The following is a 21,596-nucleotide window of genomic DNA, read 5'->3' as shown; positions in this document are numbered from 1 at the left end:
TATGTTACTTCAAAAGTCAACGCCATGCAGCCTTTCTCTTATTTAAATATGCGTTGCAAAAAAGTGATATAAATATCCCAGGAATTACTATATTTACTGTTCTATGAATTTGAAATCACCTTTCTTCCCAATTCATCGCCCAAGGTGCGAACATGCTTTTGTACGACAATTTTCAAAGGCTTCGGAATGAGGAGTGCGCACTTCATGGTCAAATCGTAGTTCTGGCATGTAAAGCCCTAGAACTTAAATAAATGAGGGGCGCAATTCACACAGCCCTTCTTTTATAACAACTATCTGTGTCAATGCTCCACCACCCTTACTAGTGATATGTTGGCTGTCGTAATTGGCCGGCGGCTATTTTTGATAGCCACTGCAGCATACGAGCTGCTTTGCGAGCCCATATCCAGAGGCCAAGTGCCGAAAGGCATTCTTTCACCTGAAGACTTTTCGCCTCCACTAAGCATATCATTGTGTCGAGAACGATTGGACATGCAGTGGCCGCTTTCAGCCACTTTAGCGTGCGAAGTGATTTGTGAGTGTGGGCAAACATGCACTTAATTTTCATCCTCAAAGACTCCATGTGCGTTATCAATAAAGCTAACACAGTGCTTCTTCTGAGGGCAGCCGTTGCTCCTCTTCCACGGACTGGCCACAAGTCAATGCGAGAAGAAATGTGTCAAACAATCCCGTCTCCACCAGTAAGGGAGTAAATCAGGTGGGGTGAATGTTAGAAAATATTAATTTGCCGAGCGTCGCTGAGAATGTTTTGGGTGCCCGCAAGTTGCCTCTACACGTCCATCAAGGTTTTCGTTACGTGTTGCGTAAGACGGTCTCGTTCGAACCTTGCACGTTGGCTGGGGGCCATGCACTTTTGCGCGCGAAATGGCTCGCTGCGCAGTGAAAGTCGGCAGTCTTATGGCGTGACAGACATCGTCTAACCCGATGCCCATGCCCAGAAAAATCTGCGCGCGATGCGTTTGCACAACTGCTCTGTGGCCCTACATGTAGAGCTCCCTGCTGCTTCGAGTTGCAGTTGCGTCCGCTGGTCAAACACGACAAGAAAACACGTCGAACCATGTGTACCATTTCGCTACGTTCGAAGGCCAGCTTCCTTGAACGGTGCCTATTTTTATTGAGCGGGAACCGTATTTTTCGGCGCCCCATCTGATTTTAAGATTATACAGGGCTAACACTGCACTGTACGATCAGCGCCGCTGACTAGGGACCTCGCAAATGCTGTCCATCTTTTCCTGATGCAGGAAGGCTCAGTTCTACGCGTCTGGACAACCCGGTCGGTTGTGAATCATAAAGCTGGCAAGAAAAGGAGTTGTGTGCGTACGAAAAAACAAAGTGGTCGGTGAGTCCACGCTGCTGCTGTTGTGACCGGTGGGCGAAGACAGGCGCTTTCGGCGACGTAACGTATTTCTTTGTGCGGTCCCTGCGTCGCCACACTGATCCTTTCTTTTACTTTCTCTGGTATAAAACTACGGCGTTCCGTCGATGCTGGGATCATTTGACTGCACCGAGAGGCGCGCTTTGCAACAGTGCTACGTCGACGAAGCAAAGGTGAGAGAAGCCTGTCGCGTGGTGTCTATCGGCAAACATTATAAGTATCATTATTTGCTGCGTAAGCAAAACATACACTTAGATTGATGTCTTCATCATTGATCAAAGTTAACGATTTCAACTGTATAACATAAATACTACACATAAGGCAACGTTAAGCTCCAGTTTTCAATTCCGAATGCTTTGTGCTTACACTGTGGTTCTTTTCTAGAACGTTATGGTTGCATACATCGTTGCATGGCGAGCGTATAAGGTGGTTCGTCTTTTGAAGTTTATTGGGTCTTCCGGCGCACCTCAAATGCTTGCATTACGGTGCTGGCCGGGTGCAGTTTAGTAACTATTACATGGTTAAAGTGGCTAGGTAGTTAAACATAGCCGCATTAATTTAATAGATGACGCAATCTGCCTTCCATGCTCGTGAGGAATCCGAACAGGTTGTTTACAGTTCTTTGTCGAATCTAAATTTGATTTATACAGGCCACAGTATCTGAAAAGCCGTAAGGAGGCGGCGATGAAGGAATCGGTGCTCTTCGCCGCTCTTCTTCTTCTGGGTACCGTTGCGGGTGAGTACTGGAGCGCTTCGGAATTGAAGCAGGTCTAGTGTCACTGGTGAGTCAAAAGCAAGAATGTGTTTACGACCACCCTCAGAGATTTACCAGGCAACGTCTTATGCTTAAAATGTGCAATAGCTTTTGTTATTATTTCATGTTTATTTTTTAGTGTTGACTATAACGAGCACGCACGCTCATTGAGTATTCATGGGCGCTTTCGTTGGATGCCACCTGCGGATGGCGATGAAATTGGAAACCGGGAACAAGCCGAACGCATTTGTCTGCATGTTGGTGTTATAAAAAAAAAGGGTGCAAAGGTAGGTAAGAACTCGCCTCCTGATTGCAAAAACGATAATATTATCGGGCTGTTTGGAGCACTATGCCACGGCAAAGCTATAAACATGAAGATAATATGCAAGAGTGGAAGCATAACTTAGCACCGCGGTTGTTCTTTCTGGGATGTGTTTTTTGTTGCCGGGTTCAAGAGTGAGCGCACATTGCCAAAACATTTTCGCTTTTTATGCAGAATACTGTGGACGCGTATAACGCCGGTAGTTTATTGCATTCACAGAAGATAGCAGCAATCCGATTTTTTTTTTGAGATCAATATACACGGCCCAGGCGGCAAACAACAATGAAATCTGCACAGAAAACAGGGTTTATAATATACTCCGTCAAAGCGTCTGTCAAAACGTTGTCGTATTTTTGTTTCTTTCGCCCAAATGTATACCATCCGAGACAATTTGCAAATGTCCACAGTACAATTTACCGTAACATTCTCAAATAACACCCATACAGACGCGTTATCATGTTTTGGTTGCTGACCGAGTCTGGTTGTATTTTACCTTGGCATCACCTTTGTGTATAAGGGTTTTTTTTTTGTGTGTGTGTGTGTACGAATAGGGGATAGTGCAGTAGTAAATGCAGATAGTTCAGATTTTTTTGTGCAGGCGTAAGCGCCCTGAATACAATGACCAAAATGAATGGATACATCATTTGAGAAGCATAGGTTGTATGCATATTGGCAGGTTGTAAATTTAAAAAGTCACGCCTTAGAGCGGCGGCGGATACAAAAAAAACTACAAAAAGGTAAATTTACAAAATGCCTCCTTGACCTTTCCAGCCCACACAAGTAAATATTACTCCCTGGAACTTTCTGTGGCACACATACCGTATTTACTCGTGTTAAGCCCGCCCTAGTATAAGGCCCGCACCCCAATTTCGGAGTCCAAGAATTTGGAAAAAAAAGGAGTCGCTAAGCATCACGCGTACACTCGAGTGCTGGTTAATTCCCGCAAGCCACTACAATATAGCACTAGTGCTTGTCCGAAAAATTGGTCGGCGGCTGTAAATGGGTGCATATATAGTCGGCCACCAGTACTCGGATTATTTTGCACACTCTAAAAACAAACAGAGTTCCGGGAACTCTCTTTGAGGGAGTATCTGCTTGTCCCATATTTCACTCCCTTTTCAGGAGTAAAACGCATCCATTTCGGAGAGAGTACAGCAACTCCCCCGGACAGAGTATTAGTACTCCTCCTCAACAGAGTGCTAGAACTCCTTCCAGACTACGAATACTCCACCCCCCAAGAATAATAGTACTCCCTCGAGCCGAGTGCTTCTACTCCCCCGAACAGAGTGCTTCTACTCCCCCGAACAGAGTGCTTCTACTCCCCCAAACAGAGTGCTTGTACTCCTCCCAATAGAGTGTTTGTACTCCTTCAGGCAGAGTGCTGGTACTCCTCCCAGTTGTGTGAAAGCACTCGCTATGCAGTGCCAGATTCACATCAGAGGCAAATATCCCCGACACTTACATGTCGGGGATATTTGATTCCTTCATAAGGCGCTCCTGCACTCACGCTTGGTGAATTGGATTTGATGTTTAGTCGCCGAGTCACTCGAATGAAACATATTTTTCTTAAAAGGTCAACATTTTTATTGATCAAACAGTCACAAGGCAAACGAGTAAAATTTCGAAAAACTTAGATACACATAAAATCCGATTACATGGATTTTCATGAACTTTACAACACATCTTGCAATAATACATAAACATTTTCTTTAACATTTCATCGCTAAACAGTGAGAAATATTTTTTTTTATTTTCAATTGACATTTAAAAAAATGAAAGTATACAATGTAAAATCAAACAAACAACAAACATGCGCAAACTCGCGAAGTATTGGCACTACGATTGAAGAGAAAGATGCACCAAATTACTGGTCAGAAAACGCATTTCAAGCACTAAACTCGTGTACTTATATACCGTAGGTTATCAGATGAGCTGCTAAGCATGAGGCTGGTAAAGTAATTTGTGCAGGAAATTACTTTCAAGACAGCAGCTCGTTTCATAACATCCTATACAGCATATGGATGCTCATGACAGAGTATACAGTATATTTAGAAATGTGTTGTATATTTTCGTGTAAAGCCGCACCGTCTAGTTTTGGTTATAATATTTCACATAGTTATTCATGCATGGGCTCCACCCCTTTTTTTCTAAACGCGCATCTTGCCGTGGTTGTCCAACACTATCTCCGCTCGGTGTCAAGGCAGTACAGTGGCGTATCATAGCTCCCATTCGGTTGGATCCAAAGCTGGTAGTCTTTTGGCAGAAAGCTCGACTTCACTCTTGGCGTCCTCATGCAAGTAATTTCCTGGTGCTGTCGGGATTGTGCCATCGCGCTTTCTCACGCACTGTATTCGTAGACAGCTATTGCCACAGCGCAGTGATGCATTTCACAACTGTTGTGGTATTCTTGTTGTCTATTGTATAATTTTCTTTCTCATAAGACATCACGTTATAGTTTGTTCATTTCATACAGACGCATATTCTGATCTGATCAGGGAAGTGGGGATTTTTGCTTGTAAAACACTCTTTTCCGTTTCATTACTAATACATGGCACATGTTCGTAGCCAAACACAAAGGAGCAATGCAAGGAAACAAAGAAAAGTAAAAGGCCAAACCAGCAAAGAACACCACTTCATACATTTATCTTCATTCTAGTAGTGCCATTTTGGTATCAATGATGACAATGGAGGCTGGCTGGTACATCTTGCTTTGCGATTTTTTTTCCGCTGAATGCTTCCACAATTTTGTGTGCTACTTGGTCGTGATGCAGGCTAAAGCGCATGCACCATCTCCTGCTACATTAGTGCACTGTCAAATGCGAGTACATTGCTGCCCTAATAACTCATTGGTGTTCATTGCGGCACTTGTTAAAATACCTTATGGTTTGCCCAATGCAGATGCGAAAGGAATCTGACAGTCACATGCGCATGTAAAAAACATTCAAAACTTTCATCTTTGTGTGACATACTGTCTTTTGAAAGTTTTCATGCCATTAATTACATGGTACACCCAGTATACCCACATTTTAGTTTTCTCGTCCAAATTGCACGGCAACACATTTTGATGCTTTGGAGTGCGCTCCTCTGCGCCATGTGGAGTCGTGCTGAGCTGGCTCCTTGACACCATTTTCTCCTTGCAGCTGCCGTCTTGAGTTTCATAAAACGGGTGCCTGAAAAACATTGTGCGCGCAAATGAACACGAGTAAATATTGTGAAACCATCTAAAAACAGTCAAGGAAAAAGGTCATGGCACTAAGAAGCCTTAGCATTAAGTATTTGTACTGCAGTGCAAGTGAAACATGTAAATGACTGTAATTTAACCAATGTAACCAATTTCAATTTTTTCACTTAAGAAAAAAAAAGAAAACTGGCCGTGAGGCCTCAGTCCAGCACCAGTGTTAGAAAATTCTGAAAAATAAAATATTGGTCATTGTTAGCAGACTTCGTAAACGCATCCCCTCCTCTAGGGGAGAGAGCAGTGGTGGTATTGTCTGCATCTCATTTCTGACATTATGAACAAACATAATTCCTGAAGAGAATTTGGGCTCTTTGGCTTATATAAAGCAAGAGAAATCAGCCGCCAAAGTAAAGGGAACAAAGCTAGTGGAGTTAAGAAAAGTATAAAGACTACACTCGGCATACACAAGTGGCCCACAATAACGCAAATGTGGTGCTAGAAGAATGACGGGACATGACATGAAAAGGAAGTAAACCACCTTTAAAGAAACCCGTCAAACTTATGAGACCGAATGCTGTACGCTCTGCTTATGCTGCACTTGAAGTTGATTACGATATGAAGTGCTCAAATCTGCAGTCATTTAACTGAACAGTGAAGCATGTAGTTTTTATGTAACCTACCAAAAAGCAAAGAGTGCAAAGCTGTATGAGGAATTCAGATGTGTCACAAACACCGCGTGTGACACATCCTTGGCGCGTGCCCACTGTGCCCCCCCCCCCCCCCCCCCTCTGGTTATGACACTGCTCAAGCCATAATTTGAGGATCATATTTGCAGTAGGCATGACAATATGGTCATCTAGTTCAATGGATATTACTGGGTGTGATTATAAGAAGGGGTAGCAAGGCCTGTTATGGCAAGCTTACCCACATTTCAAGATTGACAAGAACCAGTTCACTGCGGCCTGTATCTGTATTTTTAGAAATAAAAACATGAACTTATTTCCATTTATGAGGTACGCAGTGGGGTTCATTTTTGATGGACTCGACTCTTGCTGCAGTTTGAAATCTAGCATTTTACGTTCTTGAAGGCATGTAAAAGCTTCCGTTAGACCAACGTTATTAGTTTATTAGACCAACTTATAGTTTGTGCATGACACACGACTGGTAAACTGCAAGGTAATATTTTACTTTGATACTTCATTTCTCCACGAAAAATAACAAGATGGTAAATACATTTCAATCTGCCCTGCAATAGCAAAATGCACAGCATACGCTTGGATCCCACAGAGGAAGGTTTATTTAGCCGTTCATACGACATAACTTTTACGTGCCAACTCATACTAGCAAATGCACAGGCATATCGAAAACAAACGTGGAGACCGAACCAATAACAATAATGTTGAACGTCCCTGCCACTGAAATCCCTCAACAGTAGCCATTGTATTCGATTCCAGTGCATAACTCGCCGCTTGACCAGTCACCCAATCCATACACAACGCGCCTGTTCACATTCGCACCGTGCTCGGAAACCGCAACACGAGACACAAAATCATACATAAATTCACATCATTTCCTACATTGGCAAAAAAGGTGTCTTATTCAGCCCAAAGAAACAATTCCCAATGCGTATTCAGGCAGTTTAACATAACGCGCCAAACTGACCTCACGCAACGTGCAGCTGTATGCCTGCGGCAACTTTCTAACAGGCGCTAGCGCTGCACGTAACTTCACTGGCCGCAGATTACCCATGGGCGAAACACGCTGTCAAGCGCGCGCCTTAATATAACGAAAGCATGCCGCCAACAAGCTGACGCCTTTCGCTATGTAACTCCTTAGTTAAACAGCTGCAAACAGCTGCAGTTAAACGTAGGCTACAAAACTCAATAAATTGAAACACATTAAAAAAGATACACGCTAAGCACGCTCGGCATTGGCACGGAATCATGAGCTGGTGAAGAAACCTTTTTATGTGACGCCGCGCCTCACTTACTATTGAACACACCGTGCTTCACTGAGCGTCTGCTACTTTGAAAGCTCTTACGAATTGCGGCAAGTGATAAAATCACATGCAGTCATCGTGACGACTGGCTTTTTCTATTGACATCGAATGACGCAGCAAGCATACCTAGTCCGTTGGCAATCGCGGCGGCTTAACAGGCCTAACTTCGCGATCACTGCCTGGCGATAGCATGTCATATACGCAGAATGTGCCATGTAAGTTAGAAATCACTTACCGTGGAGTATTTGTTGTTCAATCCAACGAACGATGAACGACTGTCCTCTTTTCGTGGCGGTGAAACGTGGCTGACACAAGAATTTACTTGGATGGCCTTGGCGCGCGCCGCCTGCCCGGGCCTGCCCACTGAACGGATCGCCTTTCTCCGGCGCTGTGCTGTTCCGCGATGTTGTGCGGGCGCGCGGTGGGGCGACTCCGAAACAAAAACTAGTGCGCTGATCTCCGCACCAGTTTGCGCGCTGGATGCCTCTTCTCTTACAAGAAAAACGATGCGATCTTTGCTCTGCCTGCGTGAGCGATACTTCGCCACGTTCCCGACCAGTCTCATGCAGTTTAAGAAGCAGAATATGCTACGTTTTGCTTTCTGTTGCCGCGAGAGTGGAACGGGCAATTTACTCTCTCTCAGATGTGCGGAGTAGAAATAACATTTCACTCTCTCGATACGGATAGAGTGAACAATGCATTTCACTCTCTCCGACATTTTGCGAGAGTAAAACAATGCCTTGAAGAGTAAATCGGCCCCTTCACTCCTGCGATACTCTCCCTAGTTTTTAGAGTGCAGTGCAGTATGAGCGCAGCTCAAGGCTTCAGTGAGTGTAGCCATAAGCCTGCCTCCTGTAAGGCCCGAAACCGGTAAAATTCTCGAGACATAAATGCGGGCCTTACACGAGCAAATACATATAACCTTGACGGGACGGCGTCAAATATATGAAAGCGAAACAAGATTTGTAAACAGAGACTATTTAGAGTTTGCCGAGATGACTGAACATGCGCAGCGTCCGGGTCAGCGTCGTATTCTCCGTTAATCCAAGGAGGTGGCTCGTTGCAATATATATATATATATATATATATATATATATATATATATATATATATATATATATATATATATATATATATATATTGTTACGGGGAGAATATATATAGAATGGATATATTTACAGGGTAAGGCGCACAACGCTGCAGCAATCGTTCAGGGGAGCGCGTGCACACCAGAAAAACCACCCGTCGTCGTCGTCATCGTCCAAGCACCGACCACAGGATCGCCGCTCGTGACATTACCCGCCGGCGGCAGAAGCACCGTCCCGGTGCAATTAGGGCCCGGGCTGAGAGTGGTACGGTTTTAGACGCGAGACATGGACTATGTCACTCGCGATTGTTGCAGAGGCCGACGTAGGATTTAGCGGAGCGATTTCATAGGTCACATTAGTGACTTTGCGTACGACGCTGGTAAGGGCCAGCATAACGGGAGAGAAGTTTTTCGCATAGGCCAACGCGACGTGACGGGAACCACAGCAAGACGAGCGATCCTGGAGGGAAGTTCACCTCCCGGTGTCGGCGGTCATAGAGACATTTTTGTTTGACCTGTGAAGCCGACAAGCGATCGCGGGCAACCTGACGGGCGATGTCAGCACGGGCAAGAGCATCACGAGCATAGGCAGAGGATGTGTCTGCGTGAGCATGAAGTATGGTGTCCATAGGTAATGGTGGGTCGTAGCCAAACAGTAGATAAAAAGGTGAATAGCCAGCTGTGTCGTGACGAGAAGAGTTGTAGGCGAAGGTCACAAAAGGCAAGTTAATGTCCCAGTCTCGGTGGTCCTCAGACACGTACATAGCAAGCATATCTGTGAGAGTACGGTTGAGGCGTTCAGTAAGGCCGTTTGTCTGTGGATGGTACGCAGTGGTGAACTTGTGATTGGTCTTGCAAGAACGAAGAATGTCGTCGACCACTTTAGACAGGAAGCAGCGGCCGCGGTCCGTGATTAACTGACGAGGAGCACCGTGGCGCAGGAATGACGTCGTGAAGAAGGAAATCGGCTACATCAGTAGCACAGCTGGTGGGAAGTGCTCGTGTAACAGCGTAACGCGTTGCGTAGTCAGTAGCGACTGCAACCCATCGATTGCCAGTGGTTGACATGGGAAAAGGCCCTAAAAGATCGAGTCCCACCCGGAAAAATGGTTCATCAGGGATGTCGAGGGGCTGAAGGCTGCCAGCAGGCAGTAGGGCAGGAGTCTTGCGTCGCTGGCAGTGGTCACAAGCCGCAACGTACTGTCGCACAGAACGGTAGAGACCAGGCCAAAAGAAGCGCCTACGGATGCGATCATACGTGCGTGACACGCCTAGGTGTCCGGCCGTCGGTGCATCGTGAAGCTGGCGCAAAACAGTAGAGCGAAGATGCGCGGGGACAACAAGCAAGAGCTCAGCGCCGTCAGGCCGGGCGTTGTAGCGGTGTAAGGTGTCATTGTGGAGCGCAAACATCCGTAGGGAAGGGTCAGGGTGTGGCGAGTTGAGACCGTCTATAATAGGCCGCAAAGATGAGTCGCGGCGCTGTTCGTCAGCTATGTGGGCGAAGTCTGTAATGGCCAGAACAAAGGTGTCAGATTCATCTTCCAGTGTATCAGGGGGATCGACCGGGTATCGTGACAAGCAGTCAGCGTCTTGGTGAAGCCGTCCAGATTTGTAGAAAACAGAAAATGAGTACTCTTGCAAGCGGAGTGCCCAACGGCCAAGGCGACCAGTGGGATCCTTGAGCGAGGAGAGCCAGCAAAGCGCATGGTGGTCTGTAATAACTGAAAAGTGCCTGCCATACAGGTACGGACGGAATTTTGCGATGGCCCAGACGAGTGCTAAGCACTCGCGTTCTGTGATAGAGTAATTTTGCTCCGATGGCGACAGAAGGCGGCTTGCATAGGCGACCACGCGGTGGAGGCCGTGCTGCTGTTGTGCAAGGACGGCGCCTATACCGTGGCCACTGGCGTCGGTACGAACGTCCGTGCTGGCTGACGGGTCGAAATGTGCTAGAACAGGTGAGTTCGTTAGGATGGCAACGAGCGATGAAAAGGCGTCCGCTTGGTCACGACCCCAAGTGAAAACGACGTCCTTCTTGAGTAGGCCAGTTAGAGGGCGGGCCACTTCCGCGAAGTTCTGGACAAAACGACGGAAGTATGAACACAGGCCAAGAAAACTGCGGACATCCTTGGCCGACCGTGGAGTAGGGAACTGACTAACCGCGCGGACTTTGTCAGGGTCAGGCTGCACGCCTGCAGCGTCAACAAGGTGGCCGAGAACGCAGATTTGACGGTGCCCAAAGCGACATTTCGACGAGTTAAGCTGAAGACGAGCGCGGCGAAAAACATCAAGGACGGTGGACAGGCGAGTGAGATGGCTCTCAAACGTAGTCGAAAAAACGATAACATCGTCCAGGTAGCAAAGGCATATGGACCACTTGATGCCTCGAAGAAGAGAGTCCATCATGCGCTCGAAAGTAGCAGGGGCGTTACATAGGCCAAAAGGCATCACTTTAAATTGATAGAGGCCATCAGGAGTCACGAAGGCGGTCTTCTCGCGGTCTTGGTCGTCCACAGCGATTTGCCAGTATCCTGAGCGCAGGTCGATGGAAGAGAAATATCTGGCGCCGTGCAAGCAGTCCAGCGCGTCATCAATACGCTGGGAGAGGATACACATCCTTCTTGGTAATCTGGTTAAGGTGGCGGTAGTCTACACAGAATCTCCAGCTATTGTCCTTCTTTTTCACGAGTACGACGGGAGAGGCCCAAGGACTGCATGAGGGTTCAATTATGCCTTTGCCCAGCATTTTCTCCACTTCCTGTTGGATGACAGCACGCTCCGGAGCTGACACACGGTAAGGCCGTCGGTGAATAGGACTCGCATCGCCGGTATGAATGCGGTGGGTGACGACGGAAGTCTGGCCCAAAGGACGGTCGCCAAAGTCAAAGATATCCTGGTAGGAAACCAGCACGCGGCGAAGGGCAGCGGACTGTGCCGGAGCGAGGTCTCCTGATATCATGCGGGCGAAGTGGTCGCAGGACGAACCTGACTGCGATGACGGCGGTGAAAAATCCGGTGGAGGTTCTGTGGTCAAGGCAGAAACCGTGTGGCCGGCCAATGGGGTCAGATGAGCGAGTGATATGCCGCGAGGAAGAACTTGCGTCGAGTAGCCAAAATTGAGGATGGGAAAGGCGGTGCCGTTGTTTCTAACTGTCACCACCGTATAGGGTAGCGCGACGTTGCGTGTCATGGCGACCTCAGGAATAGGGCAGGCAACGTAGTCGCCGTCGGGTAGGGGCGGAAAGGCTGACAGCTGGACGTATATTGCGGCTTGCGGAGGCAGTCGAAGAAACTCGACGGAGCGTAGCCGGGGTGGGCCGGCATCAACGTTGTCGGGGCACGAAGGAAGTTCTAGCCGGAGAAGGCCCGCGGAGCAGTCGATAAGGGCAGCGTGAGTGGACAGAAAGTCGATTCCCAAGATGAGGTCATGGGGGCACTGTTCTAGAACAGCAAAAAGAACAGATGTGTGGCGACCAGAAATAGTGATGCGTGCAGTGCACATTCCAAGTACGGCAGGTGTACTCCCGTCGGCTACTCGGACGGTAGGTGAAGTCGCGGGCGTCAGGACTTTCTGGAGGCGGCGCCGGAGGCTCGAGCTCATTACAGAAATTTGTGCGCCGGTATCAACAAGAGCGGTAACTGCCACACCATCAACCAGAACTTCAAGAAGGTTGCATCGGGTATAAGGGACAATCAGAGGATTTTCAGGCCGGGTCGTAAATGCAGCGTCACCTCCGGGGGCTGCACTGGCTAGTTTTCCGAGAGGCGGCCAAAGGGAGACCGAGAGCGGCGAGGTTGGGGCGAGCGGGACTGACGGCGCTGGGGCGATGGTGAGCGGCTGATCCGGTTTTCCCTAGGAGGACGTTCAGCACTTGAGGCCTCAGGACGGAACGACGGGGCATATGGTGCATGGTCCGGGCGATTGTAAGTGTTTGGGCGATAGGACGTGGGCCAGCGGCTGCGGCAATGGCGGGCGATGTGTCCAATCCGAGAGCACGTGAAGCAGATGGGCCGGTCATCAGGTGTGCGCCAATCGGCTGGATTTCGATAACGTGGCCTGAAGGTCGTGTTCGGTCTTGCAGCAGCGATGACAGGGGCGACCGGGTTGGTAGCAGTATGACCGTTATCAAAGGTGGGTAAAATGCCCATATTCGCGACCTCTTGGCGAACCACGGCCTGAATTAGCGAAATCGGAGCCAGGTTGTTGCTTTGCATACCGTCATGAGGTGTAACGGGTGCCATGGCCTCGAGTTCTCGACGGACGATCCTGGTGACGTTTTCTGGAGCTTGCGCTTGCCGAAGCGTGGCTAAACCTTCGCAGGAGGACGTGGCAGCCGTATTAGGAAGTCGGTCGAAGCGGTGAGTGATACGTTGACTTTTGGCCAGCTCAAAACGACGACATTCAGCGATGACCGACTCCACCGTTGAGCAGTTCTTACACAGTAGCAGATTGAATGCGTCGTCGGCTATGCCTTTCAGTACGTGGCCCACTTTGTCCACTTCAGGCATGTCCTTGTCGACCTTGTTGCACAGAGACAACACGTCCTGAATATACGAGATGTACGGCTCCGTAGACGTCTGAGCACGAACTGCGAGCTCCTACTTGGCCGCTAGTTGTCGTGCGATAGGTCTCCCAAATAGATCGCGTAATTTCTGCTTACAGACGTCCCAACTCGTCAGATCTGCCTCATGCGTCTCGAACCAAAGTAGCGCAGTGCCCCGCAAATAGAAGATGAGATTCGCCTGCATTATGGTCGGGTCCCACTTGTTAGTGCGGCTGACGCGCTCATACATTGCCAGCCATGCATCGACGTCCACGCCGCTGGTGCCGTTGAATGTCCCGGGATCACGAGGGTGCAAGAGAATGACCGGTGACGGGTCTTGGTCACACTGGGTCGCTTGGTCGGTCATTGTGGTGGCAGCAACGCGCCGTCCGCTGCGAAGATCCAGTTCCCGGTGTTGTAGCGAGCGTACCCCGCACGTCCACCAAAGATGTTACGGGGAGAATATATATAGAATGGATATATTTACAGGGTAAGGCGCACAACGCTGCAGCAATCGTTCAGGGGAGCGCGTGCACACCAGAAAAACCACCCGTCGTCGTCGTCATCGTCCAAGCACCGACCACAGGATCGCCGCTCGTGACAATATATATATATATATATATATATATATATATATATATATATATATATATATGAACGTGAAGAAAGAGAACCGAGGGGCCCGATTTTTATTAATTATTTTATAAGAAGCCAACAAACAATGATAACAAGGACAACATAGGGGCAATTACTTGTACTTACGAATTGAATTAAGGAAATGATAAATTAATGGAAATGAAAATGGATGCAAAAGAACTATCCGCAGGTGCTCTTACCATTTAGCTACCGCGGGGCCGTTTTCCCATCCACTTTCTGGGGTATATAGTGGGTTTATTGACCAGTTGGCTCCCAGGGAGTTCTAGTTGTAAAACATAAATACCCCAGAAAGTGGATGGGAAAGCGGTTCCACGGTAGCTCAATGGTAAGAGCATCGCACGCGTAATGCGAAGACGTGGGATTGTTCCCCACCTGCGGACAGTTGTTTTTTCAGCCATTTTCATTTCCATTAACTTATCATTTCTTTAATGCAATTAGTAAGTACGAGTAACTTCCCCTATGTTGTCCTTAGTATCATTGTTTGTTGGCTTCTTATGAAATGATTAATAAAAATCGGTCCCCTAGGTTGCCTTTCTTCTCAATCATTACATAACGAGGGCTCGAATCCGGCAACATTGATGCCTTCAGGTACCATATGTGGGTTTATTGACCCGTTGCCATCACCCAAAAAGATCACGTGCTCGTGACGCCTGCGGCAGAAAGGATGTTCCACATCCGCTGCTTAGGTTTGTGAGTGGTGGCGCTGGCTAACACTCCCAGGATTAGTTCTTGTCGTAAAACATAAGTACCCCAGAATGTGGATGGGAAAACAGCTCCGCGGTAACTAAATGGTAAGAGCGTCGCACGCGTAATGGGAAGACGTGGGATCGTTCCCCACCTGCGGACAGTTGTTTTTCATCTATGTTCATTTCCATTAATTTATCATTTCTTTAATTCAATTAGTAAGCACAAGTAATTTCCCCTACGTTGTCCTTGGTATCATTGTTTGTTGGCTTCTTATGAAATGATTAATAAAGAAATACACGCATCTCCGCGAAGTGAATCATGACGAGTGGGCGAAGCACTGGGGATCGTTTTTACCGGAAATCACCCGCGACATTGCCCACTCGCGCATGTAAATTAGTGACAACGCGTGTGTACAGTATATACAATGTTTTATTTGTCATAACTCGTATGTCGTGTTGAGTTCTGGATTCCGTTTTCCCCTCATTATCACTGCTTTGTGATCCGTGAAATGTAGAGCCAATGGTTCTTGGATCAGATCCAGCCTGAAGTTGGCAAAGACAAGGTCTATGCACGTTCCTCTGGTGGTTGTTGGTTGTTTCGAGTCATACGAAATCATCGTAGAGCGTATCGAGACGTCATATACTGCACAAGCCAGTCGCTGTCCTTGATGTCTACGTTGAAGTCTCCGACAAGTACGAAGTGGTTGTTCGTGTATTTGGTTTCGTATTCGCGCATGGCTAGATCGATGTACTTTTCTACGTTGCCTCGGGAGAGATTCGGGGCCAAGTACACTGTCATGACGACGGTTCCGTCGGATGGTTCCGTCGGTGGTCGAGATCCACCGCGGTCTCTGGAAATTTCACGTACATCCCAACACCACCCGCCGAACGCTCTGCTTCTTCTGTGCAGACGACGGCGAAGAATTCATTGATGTGCGGTCTCGCGTTCCACGTTTCGGTAAAGCAAAGGACGTCTGCTTTCGTTAGTATGGAATCTCGAAATGAGGCCCTTTTTTTTTGGCGTGGCTGTGCACGACCTAGCTCCGGGATCGGCCCACGCAAGAGCACAGACAACGTGGACGGACGTACAAGCATCGACCCTAAGTTGCTTCGCTCCTAAAATCGGGCCCCTCGGTTCCCTTTCTTCTCGTTCATTACATAACGAGGGCTCGAATCCGGCAACATTGATGCCTTCAGGTAGCATATGTGGGTTTATTGACCAGTTGCCATCACCCAAAAAGATCACGTGCTCGTGACGCCTGCGGTCCGCCGCTTAGGTTTGTGAGTGGTGGCTGGTTAACACTCATAGGATTAGTTCTCGTTGTAAAACATAAATACCCCAGAAAGTGGATGGGAAAACGGCTCCGCGGTAGCTCAATGGTAAGAGCATCGCACGCGTAATGCGAAGACGGGGGATCGTTCCCCACCAGACAGTTGTTTTTTTTTCATCCATTTTCATTACCATTAATTTATGATTTCTGTAATTCAATTAGTCTGTACAATTTCCCCTATGTTGTCCTTGTGATCATTGTTTGTTGGCTTCTTATGAAATTATATATATACGCTGAGATACGGACTGACCCCGCAGCAGCCAGCAGATCCGACAAATTCGGGAAGCTAGGCAACGATAACTTCGCTTCACAAAAACGCGCTACAAACAGGGAACCAAAGTTAGATTCTTGTGAAAAACTAACAGACGCACAACCAACGAAGAGCACAGGATAGCGAAAACATACAACTGTGCATTGTGAGTCGTCCATGTGGATTTTATTCCCGACTGATAGCAAAAGCTACGTTATGATGGTCCTGCCACCTCCGCTCCCCTCCCAATCAAGGCGCCCTGTACTTAATGAGGACAGTCAGTGTTTAACCCGTAATTACCACAGATGTCTTGTAATCCGCACTGCGCGTCAACTGTTCGTGCAGTCAGCGAGGCCATCGAATGTGTCGACCCGCAGCCCTTCAAGGGTAACTGGGTGACCAACGCGGAGAACCAGAAGCAGTGCGTGATCCTGGTCAAGGAGAAGTGCACAGGCATGAGCGAGGTCCCCACAGACAAGTGGCGTCGCGGCAAGCAAGTGCGGACCAACTGCGACAGCATCCCGCGATGGACGGCCATCGGATCCTTCATGAATGGCGACAAGTTCAATGGACATGCGGCCATCTTCGAATCCTGTGACACGGACGGCATCTGGGTGAGCAGCATGTCACGGGTCACATAATTGAATGACGCCTATTAGTCTAAACCTAAAAGCTAAGCGTTATTAAAGACAACGTGAGTTTACTACTCTGATATAGTAGGCCATACTAGCGTTTTTTTTTTCACCGTCCTGCGCAATGTTCGTACACGATCGCGTTTACAGCCCTCATCAAAATATTGCCATCACGGGTATGTATCCCGCGGCCATGTTAGGTTTAGCATGCAACAGCATACCATATAACCATTCCACCATAGTGCTGCAAGCAGTAATTTAATGCCTATTTCAACGTTGAACAAGCTAGAATCGTCATCCCAATCTTTCAACATGCAATGATCTAACAATGCTTCAAAACTCGCATTGCAAGGGTCAGCCAGCAAGCAAGAAAGTGGAGAATAATTGCGTGCCTCTTGAGCTGCATAAAATATATAAACTCTATTTAGTAACTGTTGGCAGCATTTATGTATTTACGCCCTGTAATGATTTACAACAAAACAAAACAAAAGTTGAAAGAATGCCAGATTCAAGAGTACAACTTGTTAGCACCACTTCGTCTGACAGAATGTGCGACTGTATCCAAACTTATTACACCGAGGTTCACAACATGTACCGCGGAGAAACGCAGGAGCTACACTAAGTAAAGCTGTGAGCGTCCGATTCCGTGGTCGCCGCCCTTGCCGCCAATATTCTTGATTCGTTAACCGCGATTTCATCACTGTTGCCTTGGTCCTTTCCGTCCTTAGTCCATTCACGTCCTTTCCGCCCTTGGTGGCTTTGAAGATGTCGTCGGAAGTCAGTTACCATTACATCGTTTCGTCGTCATCAACTGCGACGTATTCGTCAGCCGTCGCACCCACTGTGACACATTATAACAGGCAGCGTACGAGTTGAGCGATTCCTTGATCAATGCAGCAGGACTACTACTGACATCGGCATGCTCGTCAAGTGCGCAGCTAGCGCGGCTGCTAGCGCTAGCACAGAGCGGACTTCGGTGATGTCTGCGCGAAAAGCAGAGGAGGCCCCGCAATACGGCGCCGTTCGCTGTAAAGCAACACATCAATCGTCGAGGACGCCTAAATTACTTTAATGCACAGAAAAATTTCAGGCACACTTTATCCACGTGCTCTATCCAACCACACAAACAATACTCCTGTACGTCAACGACACAATTTTTTTTTCTTTTAGTGGCGCGAGCACCGAGTGACACTCTTGTAATATTATTGCGCAGCAACTTCCGGCTAGATACCGACTTCCGTTTTGTCACAGAGGTGGGCCGAAATGAAAAATTAATCACAAAAAAATAAAAACAGGTATATATCGCTGCTTCTACTTATGGTTGATGATAGATATGACATCAGAGCACATGTTTGGTACAGTAAAGAGGTAATTAAGTGTCAGGAATAATGAGAAACAATTAGAGAAAGTGTAATTACCGTACACGAAAGCACAGAATCGTATACTTTAGACAGCCACCCCATCAGTATAGGTTCCCGGTTCCCGTGAAACTTCAGGACCAAACGTGACGTCATTAGTCACATCACACTTAAGCCAGGGGTACCCGCTCATTACTAATTCAAATAAAAACAAGCTAATTAGAGCTCCACATCACCTGACACAGAGTGAACGCCTCCCTAACACAGCAGGGGGGAGGGGGGGAGGAGGGGGCTGACGTTACATGCTCTCATGTCAGCGGTGGAGGGTCGCGTAAAGTCCGCTTCGTGCGCCGTCCGCTAGGGGGCTACGCGACACGACCTACTCGCCCTGCTTCCCTCCCTCGCCCGCTCATATATGTGCGTGGCGGTTTCCCGCAAGTTCCGTTGGCTCGCTCCTCTGAGTTAAGTTTCCCGCCCAACACCAGGGTACATCAACGCCGAGGTGCGAGTGCCACTCGCACACGCCTAGGTCAGGGATTAGGGTCGTCTATTTTTCACACCGGAGCTCTTAGGGCCTCGCTAGGTTGGTCTCGTTGTCGTGCGCAGCCTCGCCGAGGAGGGAGAGAGTGAAAACAGATCTTTAGAGGTGCAGAGAGAGAACGAAAGAGAGACAGACAGAGAACGAGAGAAATAAATAAAACAAAATGAACTTCCTTGGCGTGATTGGATTCAAACCCGGGTACCCTCGGTATAACTACTGCGCTATACACACACGCGTGCAGAACATGCAGTTATGGGAAGTATATGGTTCCATTGTACCGACAATTGTAACAACTTGCTATGGGCGAGAAAAAAAGAAAATGAGAGTACGACAGAGAGAAAGAAAGAATCTAAACTTTCTTGGCGACGCGAGATTTGAAACCGGGTACTCACGGTGTGAAGGCGAGCGTCATACCGACTATGCTATACACTCACGCTTGCAGAGCTCCGCTGTTTTATCAGATTTCACAAGCGGAACTGGCTTAATTTTTTTTCTTTTTTTAGTGGCACGAGCATCGCGTGACACTCTTGTTTTTGAGCAGCACTTCCGGTTCACCTCCTAAGACGACCGGAGACGACATTCACAATAAAAAAGAAAAACATATAATAGCAATAGTACAGTACCAAATTCATGGGTTTCATTGTAGATGTAATATGAGAGCCTATGCTCAGTTACATGTTTAGTTGCTGAAGTGTCTGGGATAATTATAATTAATAAGCAATCATTCCTACGACCGGGGACAAAATTCTAAATAAATCAGAAAAAGATAGAAAAAATTGTACCCACAAAATTTATAGGTTTCATTATACATATGACATCAGAGCATAAGTTTAGCTACAAGTTGAGTTACTGAAGAGTCTGGAATAGCTAAAGTTAATTAGAAATGACTGGGACAACCGGGGACGAAATTCAACATAAATAAGAAAAAACTGGAAAAAATAGTACCTTACAAAATTCATGGGATTCATTATATATAAGATATCAGAGCATAAGTTTAGTTTCAAGTTGAGTTACTGAAGTGTATGGAATAATTAGAGTTATTTAGAATTAACGCCGATGTGCGAGTGCCATTTAGAGACACCTAAGTCAAAGATTAGGGTTGCCTAGCGTTTTTTTTTCCTGGCACTAATCTATGAAGTCTAGAAACAGATGCGGATAACTGGCTGCGCAAACTCTCTGAATGGCTAGATGCAAAGGAATTCGAGTTGAATACAAATAAAACAATGTACGTCCTTTTTAGAGCTCGTAATACTATTGCTAACTGACTTTCCTTAGTTTTTTGTAACGATGCGGTAGAGCGTGTAGATTCTATTAAATTTCTAGGTTTCTTTTTTTTATGAGGACCTGTCATGGAATACACATATTAATTACCAGAAATTAACACTGTCCAGAATAATAGGAGCATTTTGGAAAATAAGAAATTGAATTCCCAGGACATTCATAGCAATTCTTTACTTTTGATTCATTCATTCTCATATTTATTATTGTCTCCTGATATGGGGCACCACCACTGCTTCCAATATCGAAAACATTTTTATCGCACAAAAAAAAGTCAATTAGAGCTCTAGAAGTCCTAAAACATAACGAAATCACGCAGTCTTTCTGAGACTGCCACGGAATATTGAGGGTAGATCGGCTTTACAAACGTAATTTTGCGACCTGCGTGCACAAAGAAATAAACAAAAAATATCGTCAATGTTTTGAACTATCGTTCATGGTAATAAATCGAAATGTTGATCTGAAAAAAATAAAATACAGAGTACCAGAACTGCAAACAAATTACGGTGAGCAAAGTATAAAATACCAAATACCCTAAACGTTTGAACGATAATAAATATTTTATCACAGCAAATGAACGGCACTCGTCAGTAGCTGCTTTTAAGGGTGCTTTAAAGATACCCTCTTCTATTCCTTTTTCTGGGACAGATCTATTTTTGACTTCATTTTTCTCTGTTCATCATGTGCAATTGTGCCTGTGTATCGCGAGATAAGACGAGGATACCGTTACCTTTAGTGATTCTATTTGCTGTGTGCTGCTTTCTATGTACTTTTTGTTGTTGTTTTTTTCACTCTCTATGTGAGTAGAAATTTGGGATAACGTGCAGGGCGTGAAACTGCGCCGATACTATTTAATGTGTGACGTCCCACCTGCCTATAAAATGTATGCGCTTTGAGAATAAAGGTGTTCTTGCTTTGTGGCCACTAGGTCATATCAAAATTGAAATATGTACCCGATTGGCATAGCGCTGTTTCCTCCGTGTACAGTTTAATTCGGGCCCTGGACCAAGTCAGGTGGAACGAAGCACCTTATGTCAGGAACCCTTTGGCTTCTTGTATGAGGAAACTAGAACAAAATGAAATTAGAAAATTCATTGTAGTGGTCTTCGTTTTAGGGGAGTTCAGAATATTTATGCAGAATATGTATTTGGCCGGGAAAAAATCAATCACTTGTAATACAGGTCATTTGGCTACAGAGGCGTTTGACTAGAGCATTTTTGGAACGTTTCCTTCTCGTTTATTTTATGTCTCTTCTATCTCACACTCTATTGTTTCGGTACTTCCAGGTGTACGACCAATGGGACGCAGCTCCGGTGGACCGCCGCAAGGTTCCCTACGGAGACTCTCGGCCTTACTACAACGGCGACAACTACTACATGGTCGAGTTATGATGAACTATCTTTCCTGAATTCCCGTAAGGCAGTGTGCGAGAAACAGTGCTCTCAAGGAATGTACAGAATAAAGGTATTACGTCTCAAGTTTCAAAGATGTGCTGTGCTCAGCCAGGCAATGTCATGATTAGGCAGTTTTACCCTCTTATGAATTGCTGATTTAAAGGTCAGACGCAAAAGAAGCCGTGCATCAGG

At 46.7% G+C, this 21,596-nt stretch overlaps 1 protein-coding gene across 1 annotated transcript; it reads left to right on the top strand.

Annotated features, from left to right (window-relative positions):
• The first annotated feature begins 1,293 nt into the window (after positions 1-1,293).
• LOC119442136 (uncharacterized) lies at positions 1,294-21,596 on the top strand. Its single transcript, XM_037706889.2, has 4 exons — positions 1,294-1,566; positions 2,044-2,129; positions 16,547-16,815; positions 21,297-21,596. The coding sequence occupies exons 2-4, from the start codon at positions 2,078-2,080 to the stop codon at positions 21,399-21,401; spliced, it is 426 nt and encodes a 141-aa protein (XP_037562817.1). The 5' UTR covers positions 1,294-1,566; positions 2,044-2,077; the 3' UTR covers positions 21,402-21,596.

This window comes from Dermacentor silvarum, chromosome 2 (assembly GCF_013339745.2).
Source record: "Dermacentor silvarum isolate Dsil-2018 chromosome 2, BIME_Dsil_1.4, whole genome shotgun sequence".
Taxonomy (NCBI): domain Eukaryota; kingdom Metazoa; phylum Arthropoda; class Arachnida; order Ixodida; family Ixodidae; genus Dermacentor; species Dermacentor silvarum.
The sequence above is the reverse complement of the archived record's forward strand: the minus strand, read 5'-3'. Positions and strand labels throughout refer to the sequence as shown.

Bases quoted from the DNA above. Each gene is read 5' to 3' on its own strand.
- LOC119442136 (XM_037706889.2), top strand. From the start codon at position 2,078: ATGAAGGAATCGGTGCTCTTCGCCGCTCTTCTTCTTCTGGGTACCGTT. The intron at 2,130-16,546 runs GTGAGTACTGGA...CTGTTCGTGCAG, and splicing joins TCTTCTGGGTACCGTTGCGG to TCAGCGAGGCCATCGAATGT. The intron at 16,816-21,296 runs GTGAGCAGCATG...CGGTACTTCCAG, and splicing joins GTGACACGGACGGCATCTGG to GTGTACGACCAATGGGACGC.